Raw genomic sequence first — 26102 nt, 5'->3', positions numbered from 1 at the left:
TTATTTAAAACAATCTTATTATATATTAGAAGATAATGTATGGAAATATTTAGAAATTATATTATTCGATCATTGTTTTTGCATAATATGGTTGTAAGTAGAATCCAAATATTTTGCTCTAAAGATTTTAATCGCTCTCTATATTCTACTTTGGACCAGCTCTATATGTTAACCAGAGTAGCCGTGGAAGGTTATAATTTTGAGAATTTTTTTTAATCACAAATTTCTGAGACTTAGAAAAGAAGCCTGAGACTTCATAACATTTTATTTTAAAATTGAATTATGATTAACTACTAATTACAGAATTTAATCTTACTAATAATTGCTGCTTACAATTTTTTCAGTAATTTTTTTCCAAATTAATAATAAGTGATTAATTCTGTAAGAAATGTGATGGAAAAAATTCTTAGAAATTTGCATTACTTTGCAAACCAATTCATTAACTAAATTTTATTAAAAAAGTGTTAATTTTTATAGGTTTTTATTCTTGGAATTCATCATTCAAGTTTAAAAATATCCAGTTTTTAAATAGTTTTCTTCCATTTCATGTTTTATAGAATATTTTCTGAATTTTCGAAACATAATTTTAATGTAAAAAACGCATAAATATTTTATTTTTCAGGTGCGAATTTTTATAGTTTTGTTGACAGATTGCGGAATAAATAAATATATAATAAAATGAAATCATTTTATAGTTCAAATTTTAATACTTGGTTTAGTCATTTCAACACATGTGTGAAATATCTCAAGAAAAAAAATTGACGGCATTTTTTACAGAAATAGTTTGCAATAATTCAACTGATTTAAAACTTTATGTATTTGCAATTTAGCTAATAAAAATTACTAATTACTGATTGGTTAAGTGGTTGTATAAATTTGCATGAAAATGCCATATTTTATCCATTCTCTGCGTGTCCATAACTAATTTTTTAAAAAACAAATATTTGTTTTTAATTAAGTTTATATGATGAGTAACAAAAAAGGATGAGTAATAAATGTTTTTACCTAAACAAAATAATTAATGTTTAATATCTATGCCACACACATAGGCCGTTTTAATCATTTTTCACTTCATAATTTCTTCTAAATGTGCTAAATGATTATGGGAATACTTTCAACAAAGTTTATTTTACACACCACATTATTTATTATAAACTTATTTAAATCTATTTTACATTAGAGACATTCTTCCTTTTTGAAGTATATGCGAGTGTTCAAATATACCTAACAGGATGGTATTTCGTTGGACACATATTTGGAAATATCTTTTGATGTATAATATAATATTAACATATGATATATTATTATTAATGAAATAATTTTAAGATATCTCCAATTGAATCTACCCTAATTTTATTAACTTCAAAGCTAATGAGAATTATAAATAAATCAACATTAAGATTAACAGCAGGTTCAATATCAATAACAGGTTCTATAGCAAACATGGAAATTCGTATATTCGAATTGTTCAAACTTTTTAAATATATTCGGAATTGGTATTATTTCATCCAAAAAACATTTTCGGTTATTCAAATTGTATCATATTCCAAATAAAGTTTGAATAACACCTTTGCTACTAAATATTATGTTAAACGGCTTCGTTTAGAAAGATACTTAATTTAATTTTTTGAAAGTATTGAATTTGTGATAAAAATTATCACTTAAAAGCTACACCTTATATGTAAGGGCACCTGCTTTAATGCCTATGACGCTATTAAAATTTCACAGACACTTCTATTTAAAACCAGGTGGTGTTTTATTTGAAATTAGTAGCAAGTAATTTAGGTATCTTTTAGTAATAAGTCATTTATATGTTTTTGTATGTATAAAAGTACTGAACAGAGCTAAAAAAAATTCCTAGATTTCTAAGTGTTAGATGGCGGTTCATAGTAGTATAAAAAGAAACGAGGAAGTAAGTTAATTTAATCGAACGAACTTAGATGATCATTTGTATGTTTAAACATAATTTTAAAGATCATCATGAGCGTTTTTCATGTTCGCACGGAAAAAAAATAGTGCCGTTGAGTTGAAGTTCGTATAATGGTTCTTAAACATCTAAAAAATGATGCATAAATGGCGCAAGAACAGAGTGGAGATGAAATGGGCGGGATGCAATAATTTTAGATGTAAGAAATCATAGATTAATAAAGATGAACCAATTCAAAGTAAATCAAAAGTCGATATTGTTAAAAAAAGGAATAGTAAGATTTCAGAAGAATTGTTTTCTTTCTATAGTATACCACAATGATTGAATGATTGAACTGCCATCAGCTGGACAAATTAAATGAATCACTTAAACAAAAAAGGCCAGAATTGATCAGTAGAAAAAGTGTAGTGTTTCAGGAAGGTAATGTGATATACTACAAAAGTTTGGTTTCGATAGAATATATTGCCACATCCAATATATTTTTCGCATCTGGCACCTTCTGATGACTGTGTATTCCGGTCTCTACAAAATATTATATTAGGTAAAATCTTTGATGAAACAGTTTTTGTCAGCAAAGAGTATAAATTTCAAGAACAATTTTATATACATGCTATGAAATATTAAATAATATCTAACCTCACAATACCGCATGTGAAATTGCAATTACAATTCATTAATCAATATTTTCTATGCATTTAAAGGCTTAGTTTAATATGCGAGATTCCACTTAATAATTTAATGCGGTTCTAAGCTTCAATGAAGTCTAACTACTTAAATTAAAATCAAATAAATGTTGAAAGTTAATTGTTGACTCAATAACATCAATCGGATTAGCTTTATTTGAAAATTAATCATATATTTCGACTTCCAATTAAACAACTTAATTTATCTATTTTAGTATGTATTAAAATATTTAAAATTATGACAGTTGTAATTAATTGAAAATGAAAAGCAGTTTCTGCGAGGATGAGTTAACTATAGTAAGTGTCTAAACTTTTTTTGAAAACAGTTTTCAGAAAGTGCGGAAGAGTCTTTGCAATGAGTATAACTCGTCAGCCAATTCTAGATTTAGACGGCATAATATTAATCATGGAAATTATATATTTTCATTTTATTAACATTATTAAAGTTTTTTCAAATTTTTCTAAAGAAAAGTAATTAGATCCGTTTTATATTTAAAATTTAACACATCATGAAAATGTATGATTGACCTTAGTCCTTTCGCGGCTCTATGAGCATTGTTTGCAATGGGCATCACTAAGAATACATGTGTGTATACCTGATATTTTAATCGAAAAACTAAATCCCAAAATCCAATATCAGTAGTTACAAAATGTATTTTAGTTAATATTAATCTTAATATATTTCAATAACTACTCACCTAAACAAGTTGTGAGATCTAATGCTCCTGCGTATAGGCAACCATTCTTTCGTTTTATTACATTTGCGAGCTTATCAACACAAAAGCACTCATTATCATGTTCTGGGCCAATATCATTTATGAAATTCTCGCCAATCGAATAACGAAAACCAGGTATACCTTGATATTGTATATCAGATTGATAGAATAGCTGAACGGAGCGACATATATCTGCACTGAAAATATACATTGAATCACCACGTTGACGAAAAGGAGGATACGAAGATGCATCGGTGCCGTTGATTTGATTACACATCGACGTTTCACCATCAGTATTATTCAACCACACCTGTAAATTATGTGAATCATCCAGTTTTTGTATTTCAAGCACGCGACTTGCATCACCTTTGCCCGTATGTACCTCATATACATCATGTCCAGAACCATTTTTCTGTAGAAAAAAAAACAAACTTCAATATAATATGTTTTATTTATAGATTTCCAGTTGTTCAACTTACGTGATTAAAAAATGAAAACGCCAAACTGCCATCGTTCAACTCACGTATAGTCTTTGAGCCGCTCTCCTTGATTTGATTGCAAATGGCCTTAGCTATACCATTCGGATTTATGCAAAACCGCACACCATCGAAAAGATACTCGCGCACAGTTGTTGTTACAAACATCGAACGTGGGTCATTGAAGACCGCCTTGATATTAGCATTCAAATGCACTAGCAGCAGTGATAAGCCAGGATCGTTTTCGCTAATCTGCAGCACAGACTGTAAATGCAAACAAATAGATTTTAGAATAATGTATAAAATTAAATAAAATTTTTTTTTCAAAGCACAAGCATAGCATATGAATGCAATAATCGATTTGCAGTTAATTATTTACACCTTCAAGCATTTATCTAAACGCCAATCAAAACATGACTTCAATTTTAATTAAATTACAATTGCTAAACAAATGAATCTCTAATTACTTTTATTAGTTTTGCCAATTTTATTATAGTGATTAGTTTGAGAAATGACAGTTCTGACAAGTGAATCCTAATGACTTTTTTACATCGGTTTGGAAAAACTAATTAAATATTCTGATTTTGATGAACGATTGCATTAGATATTTTTACAAGAGAATTTTTAAGCGGAGTATGAATTGCCGAAAGCTTTTGATTCTTGGTCTTTTTGTTAGTTTTTAACTTACATTTACACCGTTAATTATGGTCACAAAGATATTGTGCAACCACTTATAGGGTTCTAGAAAGTTAGTTAATAAGATATAATAGATTAGAACTGATTTTAAAAAACATAAGAAAGGCTTCAGTTTTATGCTTATTATGTGTTTCCGTTGCTAAATATTTCCAATTTTCTTTTCAAATTAATTTTGCTAATAAGTACTTAAGCATAAAATTAAAGTCGTTATTGTAGTAATATCAATTATATGGATACTAAATCAATAGAACACCATGCATATTTACTCTATTTTATCATCAACCAATATATAATGGTGATAAACTATATTTAAGTAAATCAGATTTATTGGTTATGGAGTATTATATTGGTTTTGTATAGTCTTGTCTGAGAATATGCATCCTTTTATATAATTTAGTCTTAATATTTTATATTCTATGCGTTTTATAAAATATTTTGTATATTTTTTATTTAAAAAACTAAAATTAAATTAATAAAATTAATTAACCAAATAAAAAAAATAAGGATTAAATAATTATAATGTGAATCCGTAAACTAAATTCATAATGTGAAAAATCAAGAATCATATTATATTAGTAAATGCAAATATTTTTAAACATGCTAGCTAGGCGTATACCTAAGCTCTAATAATAATTTTGATTTTTTTTAGATCTACACATTAACATATAAAACTGCTTCGAGTTTAAGGATTAACTTCTTTTCAGATTGTAAAATTTATGAAAGTAATTGGGAATCAAAGACAATCAAGAAAATCAATCAAAGCAAAATTACGGATTAAACTAGCTATCATTGTGGTGAAACGTAATTTTCGGCGCATAAAACATTGGAAATTCCAATCAGCGCACACTATATCAAGCTAGTAAATGCTTGAAAAACCGCTGAAAGGCTTAAGCGGCATTTGAAAGGAGTAAGTCAATAATAATAGAAAAAAAAGTTAAATTAACTATTTAAAGTAAATATTTAATGTTTTTTTATATATTTTCTATCTGGCTATAGGTCACTTTTTGTAAAAATTAAAATTAAACGCACTTAATATGAACTCTCCTTGAAAGTCATCATCAGGGTCATGATCTAACAAGATAATTACAATTATTAGATCATGATCCTGATGATGACTCCAAAGGAGAGTCGAAATATATAACATTTTGAAAAATATTAAAATAACGTTTAATTTTAATTTTAATAAAAAGTGACCTATAGCCAGATAGAAAATATATAAAAAACTTTATTAAAAAAATCAGGTTTAAAAAAAAATTCAAAGTTTAGTAAATATTTAATAGAAGCGTTTTAAGTGTTTTAATTAAATTTTAAAATATGTATATATAATATCCTTAAAGCAAGTTTAAAAAATTGAATTTTATAAATAATAATCTTATCTAATTTACTAAAACCATATTCCTTCTTAATTTCCAAATTTTAAAATATACTTCTATTTAGCATTATAAATAGAAATTTTTAATTTATTTAATTATTAATTTAAATTATAAAACTATTTTTAATTTTTAAATATTGCTGATGATATGAAATTAATTTTTTATAAACTATTTTATTAGTTGATGTTTAATTTTTTTTGTTTGTTTTGTATCTGTAATATTTTCGTATTACTTTTTGCATTCAATATTTAATTTTTAATTTCATGTAAAATTTTAACCTTGACATTTTAATATAAAATTCAAAAGTTTACATTCATTGATTCAAAAATTATAATTTTATATTACCAAAATTAAATTTATTCGATTGTTTAATATGTAGCAGATATTATTAGACATTAGATACGCGTACGTATGTATTCATTTAGGCTCTGCTCTATTTACAAAAAATTGGTACTTCAGCTCGGTGAAGTGTAAAATAATTGAAAATTAATAAATAGAAATAAATAGGTTAAAAATGATGCCCACTACCAGTTCAATATACATAAATAAAAGTAAATTGTACTATTAAATTTGTACAATATTCATAGGTTAATTCAAAATTTGGCAATGTCGTGCTGTGAAGCAAAAGGTCTGCCTTTACAGAGATCTGCAAATAATTTTACTATCTTATTGAAACTGCAGATACAATAAATAATTAAGCAATAGATTCCAAAATGTGTAAATATGTAGATAACATTAAGCAATTAAGTTTTAGTTTGGAATTATCTTTCACCCAAAGTACTACACACTAATTCATGCATAAGCCCGACTGAATGCGTGTTAAGATATATTAATAAATTTACAAAAGTCAATATTTATTATTAATAATTTCGATACCAGAAATAATTATTTGTAGTTGTTATGGTGTAAGTCGTCACCGCTTTGATTGCTACGCTGAACCGCATTTTAATTAGTTTAAATCTAGTTTTTGGTTTATTAATATTTTATCTCATATTTTGCTGATTTGGGTTAGTTTGTTTTTGTATTAATATATATGTGAATGCAAAAAAGTATTTTTATTTGATAAAATTACTTTACGTTTCCCACGTATACGTTCCATAAGGCGCTTCAATATGCGTACGCCTGGCGTACGATTCAGCCTGTGATTAATTCTATTTGCGAAACCCTGAAAGATATCAGTAATTTCTCTTTCGAAAACTTGTAAAAATGCCTGAAATTTTAAGTATTTGTAGGTGAACACATTGTGAGTAATGATATATGTCTGTGACTACTTCCACAGTTCTTGAAACTCACATTCATATGCATATTAAGTGCCACAATCTGATCTGATTCGGTATATGGCGCAGAGGCTTCCTCATCAAATAAATATAGCTGGTCTTGTACATAAGTGATTTTCGAACCATCACGGGAGAAGTGTTTGACTTTCTTTCGACGATATTGTCTAAAATTAATAAATATTAGTTTCTGTTGTTGTGATTTATTAAAGATACTTACTTGTAGACATAAGGTCCAATCTCTTCTACAATTGGTATGGCACCTTGTTGTATTTTATGTGCGTTTGTCACGTTAAATATATAAACTTTAAATGTAAGTGGTTGTGGGAGTTTCACGAAACGTTTATATTGCTCCGAACCATCGGCAATGACAACGTTCTGTAATTAAAAACAAATTCTTTGATTTAATTTATCTATTTTGAAGATTAACTACATATACTTTAAAACTAAATTCAGATTATAGAAAATTTTATATAATAGCAGTGTATTAACCACAAAATGAATTCAGTGTTCAATATTACATGTATCAATAATAATAAGAATATTAAAAGATCAACTAAAAATAAAGTAAATACCATCTTACAGTCTCCGAGCAGATTAAAAAATTACTGTGACTAGACGAATAATTTGACACTGCTATGAGAAAGGTTGAAACGACTTATGCATTGCCTATGCCCAGTAAGAGAGGTTGCTCAAAATCGAGTACGACGCATTGTTGTTATTGTTATTAATATTACATATCACAGTAATTCTCTAACAAGAATTTCTTTAAGGAGTACAGAGCATACATTTTAAGCGATTACATCTATAGAACTCTTAAGGTAGAATATTATATGAATTCTAGTATATAAATAACATATACTATTGTAGGTAGGTGTTAAATTGCTCCCGTATATGTATGTATTTTTAATAATCTATTTCTATAACTCTTTTTTGAAGCACAGGCCATCAATAACACCTTTTCATCAATGAAAACAATTTTAAATTATGACTGGAAGTTCATTTTAGGTTATATCAAGTTATCTCAATACGGTTTCTATTAAATCTTACATGGGCACGATTTTTTAGCGCTATAACCTACTTGTTTAAGAAAATTTCACCGTAGCGCTTATTTAGGAACATTGTTATCCATTTTTTCAGCATAGACCCGATCGACATCCATTCTCTTCGCCAGCATGATTTGGTTTTTTTTTCTGTGAAACAAGTTTGTGATGGTACGCATCCAGAAGATATGTAAAATGAGATGAGGGATGAGACCTTGAGATATCCATGGAAATAACAATAACTCTCTAAAGTTGCTTACTTATATATTTTAAAATTTAGTAACCTTTAGACTATTTAGTTAACTGCAATAAGTAATTCTCATTTTACACATCTGTACTTATTCAGAAATTGGTTAGGAATAATATAGAGATATATATATATTCAATAAATATAGGTTGTTTAGAAAAGAAGCGAAGAAAGTGTAAGCAAAATCGATAGAGTGGAAAAAATAATTCGATTTATAATGGGCAGTTTCATCTTTTTAGGCGCACTTGTTTACTTATAGAAGTAAGTTTTCTGGATAAAGGGTTAATGTGTACATAATGTCTCAAAATGTGTTTTTGTCTAATTACTTGGTCCAAACTTAACAGTGACCGGTTTTATATTTTTCACTGAGCTCTTCGCTCAAGATAAAGGTAGAAAATCTTTTAAGCTTACGAAGATATGGACTTTTTTGTTTCTAAATATTTACGCAATATAAAATATTTATCTAAGTCCTTTGTATGTGACATTATCTTGTTGAAGCATTGGAACGATATTTAGTGTTAGTACTGCTGAAACACCCCTAAAAAGTAATACTGATTCTTGTGTATTAGTTCAGGTCGGCGTAGAGTAGACATTTTTCTAGCAAAAGTAAATAGTTTTCTTATTACCTTGAAGCATCCAAGACATTTTTATGACGACACAGAAAGACTGTCTTATTGGTCAATATAAAACTGATAAGACTTCAGGAACCGATTAGTTGTACAGCTATCTAATGTCAATAAAACTTATAAAATAGGTTCAAAGACGCTGTGTTAAGAAGGCCAGGCATTAATAGGTTAATCAACGGAAATAAATGATTTGACTTTTACACTTAAATAGCTTAATTACAGATAGAGTTTTAACACTGCTTGTATATTGTAAAGTAATAGGTATTTGATATTATTTCACATAATTTGGTGATTAAAGTAAAGTATAAGTAGTTGTTACTTTACTATAACGGCACAATTATTTCGAAAGGTGATTTAACAGTCTTGTGTTTATAAATTATATCTTCCTTAGTGTTTCCATCCGCACCGATATGGACAGATAGGATTTAGATAACAGATAATAAATTGTTCAACTTTTTCAAAATGTTGTGTTAGTATAATTTAATGATTTAAATATTAACTCATTTGGATATGTCGACTTAGTTTATCATAGTTTTGAGACCGGTTGTTTGTAATGATCTCTCTTCTGTGGCAATAAGTTTAAGTTATTCTTATGCATATAAAAACAAGCGGATACGTTTGGTCAGTTAATGCAAGGAAGCTTAATAGGGTGTTATAAAAATATTAGAAGTGTGTACAAGAAGGGATCACACTACATTTGGGGTTCGCATTACCTTTAGAATTCAAATTGCATTTGGCGGTCAGATCTCAATAAATTATTTCGGACCATTTCACTCTAGATTTAATAGATTTTTTTAATTAAATAGTTTCTTATAAAATTTAAATAAGTTTTTAAAAACCTCTGTTATGTGTGTTTCCATATATACTTTTGCTTAATACATTTTCGATGATTAATAGGATGTGAAAATAAAAGAATGTATTAGTAGTCGAATATCTTTGAATAAGTATTTTAAGTAGTGAACAGGAGTAATAGATTTGGCTTAAAAGCTAGTTTCCTTTAATTACCATATAATTTTCTAATGTGATATGTTGTATTATATGTATAGCTACCATATTTTTACAAAAATTTCTCATTGTGGACATAACAAGGTGATATATATTAAAATAATTACCTTAAACAGCTATTTTAAATTGAAAATGACAAATCATATAGATAATAAACTACAATAACAACATTAGTTATGACATTTTCTAAGAAGTTATGACATTTTTTGTTTACTAATTTTAAAAATTATTATTATCTTTTTTTTATTGTATTTCTTAAGGTCTTTGAAATGTTAATATATACATTAAGCATGGACTTAAAATTAATAAGATATTCAAAAAATGTGTTTATAATTTTATTTATTGATAAACATGATGAAAACAACAGTTAATGACGTTTAAAAGTCCAAATGCTAATCGATGGTAATTTATAACAAATATTAATGAATTAATGTTTTATTGTTCATTATTATCCAAAGAGCGCCAAAAATGACAAATATGTAATCAATTTTTAATGTAAATAAATTTGTGTCAATGAATTCTAATCAAGAAATCAAATACATTCCAATAAGGTCAATTACAATTAATTTTAATACGCACGTGTTAAACTAATTATCAATTAATGTAAATAACATTGCAACAATGCATTAAATTCTTAATAATTTAATTAATGAATAAATTACATTTAATTTTTACTGACAATAAAATATACGTATTTCAAAACTTTCCATTAAAATAATCTTTAACTAGAAAATACTTCTAGATATGTTTTTTTAAATATATCTTCAAAAGTACATGTCAAGAGTGGAGTTTTCTGCTGCCAACCTATCACATTAACGAGTACATTCGTTAATAAACTATTTCTGGACTATAGCATATTGAAGAAAAAGTATTAAACTAAAATTAAAATTGAAATTAGTTGTGTATTTGGGAGGAGGATACATTCTGTTCTTCACTTAAGTATTTTGTATAATTTATGACGGTATTGTGTGCGCCACAAGCAACAAGAATGCATAATATATATCTTTGAGCTAAATTTCTATAATTTGGTGCAACATTTTCAATATCAAATGAAAATTTATACGTTTGAGATACATAATTCATGGCTATAGCAAATAGATATAATGAACTCACATAAAAGTCAAACACATCGGGAATTTTAATAATGCATATTGAGAAGGCATTCTTAGCTTCTTTGTATTCATTTTTGGTTTTAAAAATTTATTGCATTTTTGTCCTAAAAATATTCGCTGAAGGCTAATAAAGTTTTTTAGTGCATGTCAGCTTATATCGACTATTTTTTTATGGAATGCAGAGATGTTATTTCTAGATCACCAAAAAATAAATAAGAACAATTCTTTGATATAAGAAAATAATAAAGAAAAAAATTTGCCGTATTAGTTTTCATATAAACTAGAACAACAATTTTATTTAGAGATAAAAAATAAAAAAAAATTTCTGATGGTAAATATTTAGATAGTATTTGTTTAAGATCTAAATATTACAAGAAACATTTGTATATTAATACAATTTTATATTTTTAGAAAAATTATGTAGATTATATTATATGATAATATTGTGTGATTTAAAAAAAAAACAGTATTCAAATGTCAGGAATAGAAATTAATAGCCCAAACAAAGAAGAGTTCTTTAATAATAATTGATTAGAGTCAAAGAACCAATGAACAACGACGTCTAAAAATCGCTTTCAAATCCCATAAGCACTGCAATGGTCCCAAAGAAAGCGAATCAAACCAGGTTTTCGTAAGTATAAATAAGATGTATAGTACCATCTGCTTAAAAAGTATCCGGATTTTGTTGTTTGTTAACTACTCCTTAAGTAATAGACCTTTTTCAAAAATTTTTGTTATGTTGGTACACCCTTTCTTGACATATGGTACAAATTTGAGCGCCATCAGTCATTTAGTTTGTTTACAACAGCTGTTAATGTGAAACTACCTTAAGTGCATTTAGCGATTTTTACTATAGAAAATTCTTATTGTACGTGATTTTTTGACCAAACACGGCACCACTGTCATCGCTCTGGCACCATATTCACCAGATCTGGATCCGTGCGACTTTTTCCTGTTCCCGAAACTCATATTGCCCTTTCGCGGTAAGCGTTTTGAGTCGCTTGAATCGGTAAAAGAGAATTCGCTGAAGGAACTAAAAGCCATACCTTCACGGGCCTACGAAAAGTATGTGGAAGATATGTATGTGTATCGCTTCAGAAGGAGCATTATTTGAAAGAGATAAAATAAATTTGGAATAAAATTTAAATTTGTGTGTTTTATTTACAAAATCTGAGTACTTTTTGAGCAGAAGCTACGTCTGTCTGTTGTGGTGTAGTGCAGAATAGTTGATATACCTCCCCGCTGCTAATAATTAGCAATTATATATATGCGTTTGAAGATCGCATTTCTCGCAAGATTAAAGTAATATAGGATATTTTCGCGCGGATTGTGTGTGTTTTTTTTTACGTATCATATATATTTCAGAATATTTCTAAATAGTTTATATTTAAAATGTTTAAATATATATACATGTCTATTCGAGATTCAACAAATTTGGCGAAGGAATTCTTACTTGGGACTAATTAAAAGATCATTGTTATTGAAACGAAAATATCTTAACAGGAGTGAATTAAGAATATCATTAGGTAGCAAACTAAGTAATAATAAGTATATGAAGTCTTATCCTATCTAATTTAGTATTAGTTGTACTTGCATGATCATTGGTTCATAAATAGTTTATATATATAGATATTGTTAAATTGATCCTAATCAGTAATATGTTATTTTAAACTATTGATTTTCAATAAACGTCTAAATTTAAGTACAAGTTAGATGGTTAAATATACTTTTTAAATTAGGTTAATAATCAGGGTTATTGGAATGAGTAATTCTAGTAAATGCTTTATTATTGTAATGGAATTTTAACGTTTGAAATGTTTTAAATTCGTGAATTAAAACTTAAGAAGAAATATTTATCAATAGTAAGTGTCCAATATACAAAGTACTTCAACTACTTTGGTAAAATATATTACCAATAACTTTATGTGCTCCCAATCGAATCCATGGTGCAAATATGACATGATTTAATTCGCAACACTTGTAGTGGAAATGTTTTAAACGGATAATCAAGCCAATAGATACTTACGAAATTCACTTATAATGGACATTAAGCCCTATGAAAGAAAGCTATAGTTGATTATATTTTAAAACTTGAAAACAAACAAAGGAGTGCTGATGATGAAGTTATTCCACATGAAACTATACAATTCTGTTTCATCCTGAAACGCCTTTCTTAAAATTTGAAAGCGAACAGAGTATTGTTAGTGTCCAGTCATACAGATTTAACATAGCAGTTTTAGTGGAAATTTTTCCTACAGAAATTTGTGCCATAGTACGTCAATAAAGTAGATTCAAAAGCACCAGCATGACTGTAAAATCCGATAGGTGCTCCAATCCTGAACCACCAAATCCAAGTTAGTCATAAATCTCAGATCAAAATTGGCTACACTATATATAATCACCCTCTACCGAATACCTGTCCTTATGAAGCTCGATGGTAATGAACAGCTGACGAGCTTTAGAAGAAGAGTTTACTAATTTCCTTCATAAGAAAATAATCTTAGAATTAGTAGTTAGTACTAAATACTAAGAATCTAATACTTAGCACTAATTATAAGGAATTAGAACTTAAAAAGAAATAATACTAAATAAACTATTTAGATTGATGAAAGCGTATTCTAAGAGCATAAAGTAGTGCACATATCTCCTGTAAGTCAACAACTGAAATTACAGATTTTTCTGTCTAAATGGATTTGTATTTATATTATGTATAGGTAAGTTTTTTAAATAAGGATAAAGTTTTTATTAGTGTTGCCTAAAAAGTTTCGCTTTTTTTTAATGACGATGAGTACTTGGCAATACTCGAATTTCAATAAATTAAATAAATTTTTACCTTTGCTCTAAATTAATTAAGGATATTTTTTGTTAACTATCACCTTTCAATGATAGGCCTAAAGGATAGATGCAGATTCTGTGAGATATAGAGTGAAACTTATTTTTAACTTTTTTGTTCGTGTTCTTTGATTGCCAAGTCTAGTATCTTAATTGTATCGAATGAGATACAATTAATCAACAGAATGATTTGTAGAGTTTTACTTAAGAGGTTTTGCTCAGGTATAGCACTATATTTAGGGTTGCAGTATACCATTATACCATTATTTAAAATAAAATTTTAGTCTTAAAACTTAGCACATAGTAAGTCGGTCCAATTATTATATATATATATATACCTGTTAAAGGAGATGATCTGAAAATCCCCCCCGAATTAAATTTCTGGCTATAAATCTGCATAGAACATAAAAATTTTAATACAAATTTATATCTTTAATGAACTCGTATGTATGTATGAACTCGTAGTTATATAGAAAATAATTTTTCAATGATATTGGAACCCTTGAAGAACAAAACAATAAATTTCAAGGCACGTGCAAAAATTTGTAAATACTCAATTGACACAATTTACCATTTTTGAATATAAATTGCGGTTTTGTACTTGAAATTCTTAATTGAACTTGGTTTATCTAATTCAAAATTTAAAAAATATCTGTTTTTTTTTTGTTTGAATAAATAAACAAAAACAAAGAAACAATGATAAATTTACATTCACGTAAAATCATTAAATATGCATAAACCGTTTGCAAATTGTGCAATATTTGAAGCCAAAAACTAAAGAAATTTCAAAGACAAGTTGTCGGAGTCATCGAAGTCACCGAAGTCACCGGTCGTCACGTTCAAATTTTTACAAGTAATTTGAATGGGTGTACACGAGTACGGCTGCGGTACTTGTAGATATAATATATTATAAAATTTTCTAATGGAAACCATCGCCATGCTATGTTTCGCAGATAATTGTGATAATTATGCCACAATTTCATGTTGCATAGGTTAAATGTACTTAATTTCATTTAATTTAACTGGTCTCTCTCTGTCAGCAACACATTTCGGGCTACAACATTTCTTCACAATCAACAAAGCCAGAAAAAAACCGTTAAAAGCCAACAAATTACAAATGTAATTACACGATTTCATTTGACTTTTGCACAAGCAAAGAAAATTCAACCAAAAAAACTTAATGTGATTTAAATATGCAAAGTAAACTAAATAATTCGAATTAGTGTCGTCATTTCCACAGAGATGAATTTATATTTTATTGCGGTTCTCTATAGAAGAAGGTGTGCACTCAACAAAGATGCATTAGATATTTCTTTGATATATCAATCAGCAAACATCAAACAATGATCAACAATCTTAAATGCACATTGCACTACATCTTATTCAGTTTAGGAGCGTTCACAGAGACACACGCGTTAGTCATTCTTCTCATATTTATTAATTTAATTTATTTTAATTAATTTTACTCACGTTCGGCGCACGCCGCGATGCGAGTATAAATGCTAGCAAGTCAACATCAACAGCCGCTAATGTTGCCGCGAACTAAGCAAAGCATAGCAACACTGCTTGACAATGTTTCGCAACATTGTTGTGTGTCTATGCCGAGACGAGCACTTTCGATTGTATTTTTAGCCGAAAATAGTATTTATGGTCACTTAAGTACGACTACTGGCGTTGCTGGAGTATTTGCGTGGCTGCCTGGCTGCCTAGCTGCCTAGCTGCTCTGTTATTCAAGTAACGTAGATTTTTGGGCCAGTGTCAATGATTTTTTTTCATGTTTTTGTATCTTGTTTTGTCGCTGCATTTGACAAATGATGTTTGCATTGTTTTCTTTAATGTTTACTAACCTTGAAAATTATTCAATTAAATTGGATATTAAATGGTTCATAAAATTTTTTCATAAGGTACGAATGACTGGAATAACGTGAGCGTATAAAAAACAATAATAAATCTCATGTTATTTTAGAAAATTAATACGAAAATCTATTTATTTACCTTTATGACTTTATAATAACAGTAAATGGCGGTAGTCATATAGCGGTGAGCACATTAATTGAATGAAGAATTCAAATTGATTAATTCACTGGCGGGTCTAAATTGGATAAAGGCATAGAACCCAAAAACTATTCTGCGGATTTAAGGATTAGTATATCTTACCACTTTTTAGATGCTACTTCAATATTTTAGGCAAAAAATTTTGACATCTTGAGAGTCTATTCTCTTACAGTAAGAATGGATTTCCATTAAAGGGAAAGTCTATATTCTTATTGATAGTTAGGCAGCTATTTAAGCTACTTAAATTAATAGTTCACGAATGGAAACTATGTATTCACTAGGCAGTAGCTTAGTGAATTAAAATGACTCAATTTGGATTCCTGAACTTTCCAATACAATGTGGAATATCCCGTTTCAATATCTACTTCAGCCAGAAACAGACATAAGTTGATTTACGATCAGTTTTTGTGAAAGGCAAATAGGAATTAGGTTCTTATTATGTCTTCAAATTCAATCTACAATTCTGCTTTAAATCTAGAATCTCCGATTTGGTACATAAAAGTAAATCGAGAGTATCTAGGTTAATACTCGTACATGCATCTGTCTTAACGGGACACGGGGCTATAACGGGGTTGAAGTACATCTCTATCGGCGTTTGAAGAGGAGACACTGGAGCACCTGTTGTGCTTTTGTCTATGTTTAACCAGAGCATGGCGCTTTAAGAGTGTCATTTCTTGATACACTCACGGACATTTCCAACATTAAATACCAGATTCTTGCATTTATCAATGCGTCTGATTGGTTCTAATATGCCTATTCTTCTACCCACAATTAAGATTTTCACATTCATCTCAAGTTATTTTGATAAATAGATTCAAGCTTTAGAGTTGCCTTTTGTTAATTTAAGCATATTCGTTATTTATTTAAAAATTGTAAAAAATTGTTTTGAATTATTTAAATAAGTTTAGAAATTGAAATTGAAAAACTAAATATAAAGTTAGTTTGCAGATTCAGATAACGTAGTTAGTTAAGTAGTATAAGAGGTATTGTCATCCTCTAAGATTGTTGACAAATGCAGCTTCTGGCAACCCAAAATGGAATAGTGTGAGTTCATATCTTTAAAAAGATAAAAGTTCCAGAAGATAACTTACATAGTTACACAGCAATATAAGTTTTCTTAACTCGTGACTCGTGACACGAATATTGGAGCTCTAGCAAAGTAACATCCAATAGTGTGAATAATCAAGCAGTTCTGTACTTTACATTAGTTTTTTGAAGTTTTTGTTAAAAATTTGAATAAAAACTGAAAGACATATAGTATAATTCATTTTACTGACTTAAAAAGACCATAATGATAGAGAAATGTTATTATTTCCATTGGATATAGTTTAATTGATATTTTTGGATTTTGAAGTTATATAGTAAATCCAATATATTAGAAATATTAGAAAAACTTTATAATAAATTCATTACAAAATACTTATAAGCTTTATTAAGATGAAAACCTATAATACTGAGTTAAATAGTTATATCTTTGTATTAAAAATTTTTGTATGTATAAACAAAAAACATATATATAAATGTATATCAAATTTTAATTATGTTCATTGAAAGGTTCAATCAATCGATCCAGTACGTTCCCTGGAGAACATTGGGCCATAAATTGAAAGTTTGATAATTGATAAATGTTCATTTATAACCTCATAACACTTGGATTATTGTGAAGCAAATCCTTAGAACATTAATGAAGCATACCTAATCTTTGACACATTAATATTAAAATATGGAACTATTAACATAGTTCTCAAAAATTGAATCTTTTTAATTTTTTTTCAATCTACTCAGAAACTCAGAAAATAATGAACTTCGTGCATTCCAAGAATGGTTTTCTATAACAAATATAAGATTTGCAATCTATAAGATACTTATCCTAAAACATAATTAAAACATAATCTGCAAAGTTTAGTCGATAAATTAGACTATAAAAGTGAAAGATATGGTCTAAAAATATATTTCAATGTTAACAAACAACACTTAAACTAATCCAAAATTCTGGATTTGAGGTGCTCAGGAACATTATTCCCGAGCAAATCGATAATAATTATAACGAATGCACAAAAGAAATTTGGACTAGAAAAGTTTCTATCCAAATTCTGTGAAATTTTCTATCATGTTTATGTTATGATATAAACAATGCTGTTCGCAATCAGTCTATTTAGCCCATCGTGTTTATATATGTGCATCAGTGGTCTATGTTCGATCTCTATCATAGCAAAAACGATTTAGTACTTGAGTTTCTAAGAATTAATTAAGCTACCAACAATCATGAAGAACAGTATTCGTCACTTGTTATTATGGTGCTTGTAGTGGATTACAGATTCAAAGTCACCTTTATTTGATATTAACAATTATTTATATATGAATAAAAAATCTGTACTATGTAACCTGACTAATATATTTGTACTTTTTACAGAAAATGTTGTTAATTTTTTGTTGATCTAACAATTTAAAATCACTCTTCCATTACAAAATTCTCAGTACTGGAAGAATATATATAGTTATAAAGACATTTATTGACGTACATTCTGTTTTTATAAACACTTATATTTATAAAAACTGTACAATTTCCTATTAGTTATTATTCAGTAATATTTACAGATTCTTATTGTTTTTTTGAAGTGCTCAGAACACATTTGAACTTTGAAGTTAAATGTATGAGTCGCTTTCTATGTAATCTATGTAACATACTGTAATATTTTTAATATAAATGGTGTTTTAAGTATACACTTTGTTTAATTAAAACTTTTTTTAATTGAAAATTATAAATATCTTATGAATATGTAATCTATGTAACATACTGTAATATTTTTAATATAAATGGTGTTTTATAATTTTAAAACACTTTGTATAATTAAAACTTTTTTAATTGAAAAATATTATAAATATCTTAAATTGTCTTCGTTATTTATTAAAGCTATTATCGTTTGAATTTTAATAGTTTTGTAAAGGGATTAAAAAATTAATTGGATCATAGTTTTAAATAAGTATTCTGTATGTATCAGACCCTGTTTACGTTAAAAACATAAATTTGTATACGTAAATATATTATATATTTAGTTAAAGTCCAAGCAAAATATATGAATAACATATTGGTGCATTTCTCATTAAAAATCTAGTACTATTCTTCTTTAGGAACGATTTCAGTAGCTAAATTGATCATATTATGAATACTCAATGAAAGCTAAAGCAATATACATAAATATGAAATAAAAAAGTAATGTATGTATTATAAAACAATGGTCAATTCGTTACCTAACAGCACTAAAAATGTGAAGAAATAAATTACTTAGCATCAAAAACAAAAAAATAGCATATAACCATGATAGAATGACGATAACAATGATAGGATTTTGTGGAATAATTTTATTCATGGAATATTGTAAAAGTACATTCTAAAGTAAACAAGATATTTCATAAACAAGTATTTGATTTAAAGCCATCTAAGCCAGGAATAGTTTTATTGACTAAATACTATACTTAAATAGTGTACTTAAATAGTATATTGAAATAGTTTACTATAAATAGTAAATACTTATATAGAGAGTATTAAAATCGTCTTGTAACCAATTATATGCATCTATAATGATAATTTTTCCCTGACGTACTGTCAAAATTGTGTAACATTTAAACAACTTAAAACATAGTTATCCGTCTGAAGCCATAATCCCTCGGTATTGATTACTTTAAGTGACTTCTATATACGAATAATTCATTTCTTTAATCGACAAATGTATTTTTAAGAAAAGATAAAAGACTAGTTTTTAACCGTCTCTACCATGAGTCATAAAGAATCAAGAATATCATGAATAACTAGAACATTTTTATAAAGAGGTTTTTTTCAAACAGTAGTGACCTACAACAACAAAAATTTATTTTTTAAATTATTTTAATTAATTGAATTTTTGGCTGACCATACAGCTGTTTCGAGTATTGCCAAATACTCATCATCAGTGATTTTGGAAATAATTCTTGTATTTAATTATTCGTAAATAATTATTTTTTGAGACTGTAAGTACAAGGAATCGAACTCGGGTCCTGCCAAGAACATTTTTATAAATTAAAATACTAGACTCAGCTCAAAATATAACTTTCTTTCTTTCTTTTTTGCACCCATAAGACAAACATACTGAAACGTTAAACGCTAAGTTCTATTCAAATTTTCAAGAATTTCCTTCAAATCCAAATATGTTAGTAAATAATAACAAGAGTACTAATATATTTAATATTTAAGTTGAAAAGGTTACAATTTTAAACTCAATGTTTATAAAAATCAAAGCTTTATCACAGCTTTATACCATTTATATATTAAGAATTATTTATTAAAAAAAGATATGAAAATTTTATATTCATCCAAATAATATATGATTTTGATAGTATTTTAGTCGTATGTGACCAATATTGCCAATACATATAATATAGTCCATATATTTTTAAAAAGTCCATGTATGAATTATGTATGTTGGACTTCATCTTAAATATTGCCAAGATCATTTGAATAATTTCCAATTTCAAAGCAAAATAATGTGAAGTCCGGTAAAGATTTGACTAAACAAATTAATTTTTTTAATTAATTATAAAAAATTAACTTAAATACCTATTATTCTTTATCTTAATTATTTTTATATTAACAAATTTTAAAAAATTTTATGAAAACATAATCTTTTTTTTTTGATATTTTCCTTTAAAATGTATACATATATTAGAAAACATTGAAGGTGGTCTTAAACAATTGCGCAGCAATATTTTAAAAATGTAAATATGATATAGGTATATCTATGTATATATACATATAATTTATTGATCTACTTACCTCTTCAACTTTTTTGTGTACCATGGTGGGAAAGAGTATCCAACCGCAATAGGCACCTAGTATTGAGACTACAATACCAAGTAAGCCTACTATCGTGGTCCAATGGACCAAATTAAATCGAGTTTTCATATTTATTTATATGTTTTTTTGTTATTATATAAATAAGCTGAATTTATAAGATTTTTTGAATATGTTGAGTATAAGAATAAAAGTACAATAAATAGTAAATATTTCGCACTTGACTAGTCAAGAAATAAAAACCCGGTAAAATTTCCATCGAAACTATTTCGAGTCTTTTTTTTTAAATTGTGTACTTGAATTATGTTTTTGAGTAATTAAGATTTTTGCAATTTTTAAGCTTTGGTTTTTTGTGTTTTTTGTGTGTAATTTCTGCGAAACATTTTATCTAAGCAATTAAAGTAACTCCGCAAGTACGAGCAAAATTACTTTTGAAAATTTCTTTTCAAAATTGTGAGCTTTAAACGAACTCTGTTAGTTTTTTGTTAATTTCTTGAATAAAAATTAATTTTTAAATTAATTCAAAATTTTAAATTTTATGATTTATTGTTTGTTGTTTTGGTTTTACTTTTATATTTTGTTTATTTTTAATTTAAAATTTTTGTTTTACAATTTATCCATACTTTTTTTTGTATTTTCTGTTGTGAAACCCACTTGAATTGACGGCGTTGGATTGCTATTGACGTACCCGACGTTGTTGGCAACTATTCTGTCCGAGCTCTCCAGTGACCGCAAAGTTAAAAACTTGTTTCGAATCGCTGAAGATTTTACTGTGTGTGGAAAGAGTAAATTTGTATCTGCGCTACTTCGAGTGTTGAGGCAAAACTAACAACGAAATTACACATTTGTAATGCAAAAATAGTAAAAAAATATTTATTTTGTGCACTATAAAAATATTTGTTTTCTTTTTTTATTATTTATAAGCAATTTATTTGAATGTTTCAATGTTTATGTGTTCCCGGTAGTATGACTACCGGATATTGGGATTGATTTCCGTTTGCACTGTTGCAGTTGCATGTGTTAGACCGACTTATATAAACAAAGCTTCTACAACTTTTCCGTTGCTTAATTATTTTAACACTGAAAATGCACAAGGGCAGGATTTTCCTTTTTAATCACATAAATTAATTCATTTTGATACAAGTTTTTTATATAATTTTAATTCCAATGTATGTATATTTTTTGATTATATCTTTCTAGTGAATATACACGGGCTTGTAGCACACAAATACGTTATGACCATCAATAATAACTTAGCAGATATAATCGTCCTACTGCTATATAATATAATAGCACGCGAAGGTTTTAGTACATTTCTCTTTAAATAGATACATTCGAATATTATTGTTTGCAATTAATTCTAGGTAATTAGTTGGATGTATTCGATATCAGCCACAGAATCTATCTATCTGATGAATTATTTGTGTGAATTACATGAGGTAATATTTTCAACGATCTCATTTACTACTGCACTACATTGCTCTGTGAAATTCACTCGCTTTGGATTTCGGTAAACGTGTCTTAAATTACGTGCGACTAGAGTTAAGCTTCAATAAAAACTAGTCACTAAAGTTCAAACGAAGCGCTTGTCCACCATCGAAGCTTGTTGCTGCTGTTGCTGTTATTTTTCTTTTTGTTGTTGTTTTATATTTCTTTTTCGCTACTTTTACAAATCGTCGCCCTAAAGATATTGTCGTTCGCTCTCTTCGCGGATCGTTTTCTTGCCAAAGCCTTTTGCTTTTTATTTTGCGTTTTTATGGTTTCTTTGAATTGTTTTTGTTTTGTTTTTACTTTTTAAGTATTCAAAAGTGCAAAAGACCTTCAGCGGGTACTCTAATAATAATAACAACAACAATTACGGACACAATAATACCGAAAACAGCAGCAGCTGATCAGATGATATGTAGGGGCTCTTGCTCATATGAACCCTAAATGTTGTAGTTGTAATATCCATAAGTTATATAAAGTTAATATAAAAGCTTTATATATATAAAGCACAGTAAATGGCAATAAAGTATTATGGTCTTGAAAACGTGTTCTCAACTTCTTTATAATAGATTATTATATGTTATTATATGTTATATTGGTTAAAAAGATAATGGCAATCAAGCATTATGGTCTTGAATATACTTTTATTGCTTTAAAAGATCGTAACGGATACAAAGTTGGGTTCAATATAGTCTGTATATATATTTCTTATAAAAGATTATTATATGTTAAACTTTTTTTTAAGAAGATAAGACCAATAAATGATTGCGTTCTCTAAAACATTATATGGAAATTATATGGAGATAATATTATTTCGGCATTATGGTCTTTAAAACATATTTTCCAGTCTTAAAAGTTGTAAATTAAAATAAATTTGGTTCAGTATAGTCTGTATAATAATTTTATATGTTATAACTGAATAATAGATTATAAACAGAAAATTGGCTAGCTAAGCCGGCCACCTAGCATCACTCTCATATGGGTTGTTGAACATAGAAACATTGAGAGGAAGAAAAATCAGCCAGTTTGGCCTGCATTGGTTATTCTGCTAGATGTGTTCCAAGTAGTATCGGTTTATGTTCTGATAGAGATCGTTACGAGAAGTACTTACCTCTACTTTCTTTAGCTTGCCAATAATAAATGGAAGACACCTACGGCATGTGTAACTTGCCAGTCAACTTGTCTCTTGTAAAGAAAGATTAGATCTTGGGAACTCAACAAAAAGTACCACATAAATAATGTAAGGCTTACTGCAGTTTTCTTTAGTCATTAGTATATAGGAATCTACCTATATACTAAACTGCGTATTTCTTTTTATAATCATTGTAGAAGTTATGGAACCTCACAAGAAAAAGAAACAAACAGATATTATTTCAGTGTATGTCCAGTTTTGGCAACCAGAAATAACAGTTTTCTAGGAAAGTACTTTTTTTGACAATTTGTTAAATTGTTCATTGGTAAAGACGAAAGATTTATTAAATTATTTATCTATTAAATTATCCATCTATCTATTAGTCAGTATCTAGGGATAACTCCACTTAAGATTGCTTTGAAATTATCTAAATTTTTACGTTACATTTAAATAATTTGTTTATTTATAAAAATTTTTCTTTACATATTTCTGTTGAACCCTTATTTCTTAGTGCTTTTGTGTGAGGTGAATGATGACATATTAAACACATTTTTATTTTTAATTACAACAACTACAAAAATGTTCAATATATAAACAAATAAACTAAAAATTTTTACGTTACATTTAAATAATTTGTTTATTTATAAAAATTTTTCTTTACATATTTCTGTTGAACCCTTATTTCTTAGTGCTTTTGTGTGAGGTGAATGATGACATATTAAACACATTTTTATTTTTAATTACAACAACTACAAAAATGTTCAATATATAAACAAATAAACTAAAAATGAGTTTGCATCCATCACTCATTCTACTTATAGGGGTCATGCGGTATTTTGCTACGTCTTTCTGGTTTACCACGCTTCAAAAAATCTCTCTCTTTTGCTTTGCTTTAAGCTTTTAACATTTTCTTATTAACTTAAAAATTTATAAAATTAATTTTATTTATTAGTGGAATATAAAATTACTGGAAGATGTATAGTACAATATATATAACGCTATTAAGTACGAGCTAGGATGTGATTGCCATAGCCATACGAGTAAAGTTCAAAACTATTTTACTATTTTATTTCTGTATAAATTATATAAAAATTAAGTATAATATTCTTAATTATTTATATATTTAATTTTTGTTTAATAAATTTGAAAATATAATATTAAAATTTAATTACATATATAATTTATTATTTAATTTGTAAGTTTCTAATATGTATATATTTATATACTATGTCGTTGTTTAGTAAAAACTGTAAATTTTAAATAATGAACTATTTTTATTTATATAAATAAAAATGAAAGTAAAGTAGAAAACATAATTTTCCAAACTACCTCAACCATCGCGTCTAACGAGTTTACCAAATTAGCATAACCACAACTTGAACTTCGCTGAAGTTTATTCAAAACTTTAGAGTTTGTATTATGTGGGTGCACATATGAAATACACTGCCATTTAGTAATTAAGACTCATTAGCAACTTAAATGAAAAAAAATGCTTTAGTTTGTAAAATATATAAATGGTATAAAATTATTTACCAGATTGTTGGGAATTTCTTCAAATGTGTAGCGAAATATGAATTTTTACTAAATTAAAAAGATTTAGTAAAGTCAAGTCAAACAATAAAAAAAAAATACACCAAAGACGTAAAATTTTTTAATAAAACCAATTATTTCCCAGGGACATGTAAGTCAAAAAAAAAGCTTAAAAGCCGTAAAAATTTTTAATTAAACCAATTACTTTACCAGGTAGTTCTGGCGTATGAGTAATCTTTTTTCCACTACTAAAATAATTGATTCAATTGTTTTTGTTGCCAATGAATTACTTGCTAAAATAATAATTAACTACACTCTAATGAAGTGAGTAATTTACACATTTTTACCTTTGAACTTAATTGCTATGTTTACTATGTACAAATGAGCCTAAAATTAATTTTAAATCTTCATTGTTGGGTTCGTAATAAAACTTGCCATGGTGAATTGCCTAAATTGATTGCATGTTGCCAGCGGCGTACGCCAACTCACACCCGCTTTGACTTTGATACCGTGTCAGGTGCACAAATTGTCATTGTGCACACCCGTTGGGCTATTTTCATGAGCAATAAAACATTATAGAAAACAATAAAAATTCTCCTAGATACATACGCGCTGTTGGCGGCACATACTCGCAGATACAAATGCATCTGTGGTATGTGTGCTATGTGTGCAATAATAAGGCTTACAAATTTACATGCAGCAAGAGAGAAATATGAACTGTCTTGAACTGCACGTAAGAACCCATATACAGCTATCTGCTTGGCATGTCTAATGCAGAGATAATCGCTCGAAATGTCGGTAAATTGAACAGGCATATGTGGAACAAGGACATTCGTTATAAAAAATTCTACAGTTGTAATTTCATATGTAGGTGGAATTTTTTTATGCAGTTTGTGCTAGAAATCGCCGGCCGGTATAATTTGTTCAAGCGATCAAAATCATTCATAAAGTTAATTAAAATTTATTGAAAATAGAATAGAAAAAGAATATATTCTTTAATTATAGATAACTTTTAGTAAATAATTTAATTAATTAAATATATAATACATATAGTTTCCT

The 26102-nt window shown here is 27.6% G+C and overlaps 1 protein-coding gene across 2 annotated transcripts in view; it reads right to left on the bottom strand.

Annotated features, from left to right (window-relative positions):
• LOC119665900 (sensory neuron membrane protein 2) overlaps positions 1-21260 on the bottom strand; it is a 46342-nt gene extending 25082 nt beyond the window's left edge. The window contains exons 1-6 of one of the 2 annotated variants that reach the window (XM_038075156.1): positions 20876-21260; positions 7366-7523; positions 7165-7312; positions 6944-7081; positions 3806-4066; positions 3309-3738 (exon numbers count right to left, since the gene is read on the bottom strand). In XM_038075156.1, the coding sequence (XP_037931084.1) occupies positions 3309-3738; positions 3806-4066; positions 6944-7081; positions 7165-7312; positions 7366-7523; positions 20876-21004 (1264 nt within the window). In that variant the 5' untranslated portion in view covers positions 21005-21260. The remainder of the gene's footprint in view (positions 1-3308; positions 3739-3805; positions 4067-6943; positions 7082-7164; positions 7313-7365; positions 7524-20875) is intronic. The other variant, XM_038075157.1, reaches the window with a different exon arrangement.
• Between the last annotated feature and the right edge of the window lie 4842 nt (positions 21261-26102).

Source organism: Teleopsis dalmanni, chromosome 1, assembly GCF_002237135.1.
Source record: "Teleopsis dalmanni isolate 2A chromosome 1, ASM223713v2, whole genome shotgun sequence".
Taxonomy (NCBI): Eukaryota; Metazoa; Arthropoda; class Insecta; order Diptera; family Diopsidae; genus Teleopsis; species Teleopsis dalmanni.
Note: the sequence above shows the minus strand (reverse complement) of the source record. Positions and strands in the feature narration are given on the sequence as shown.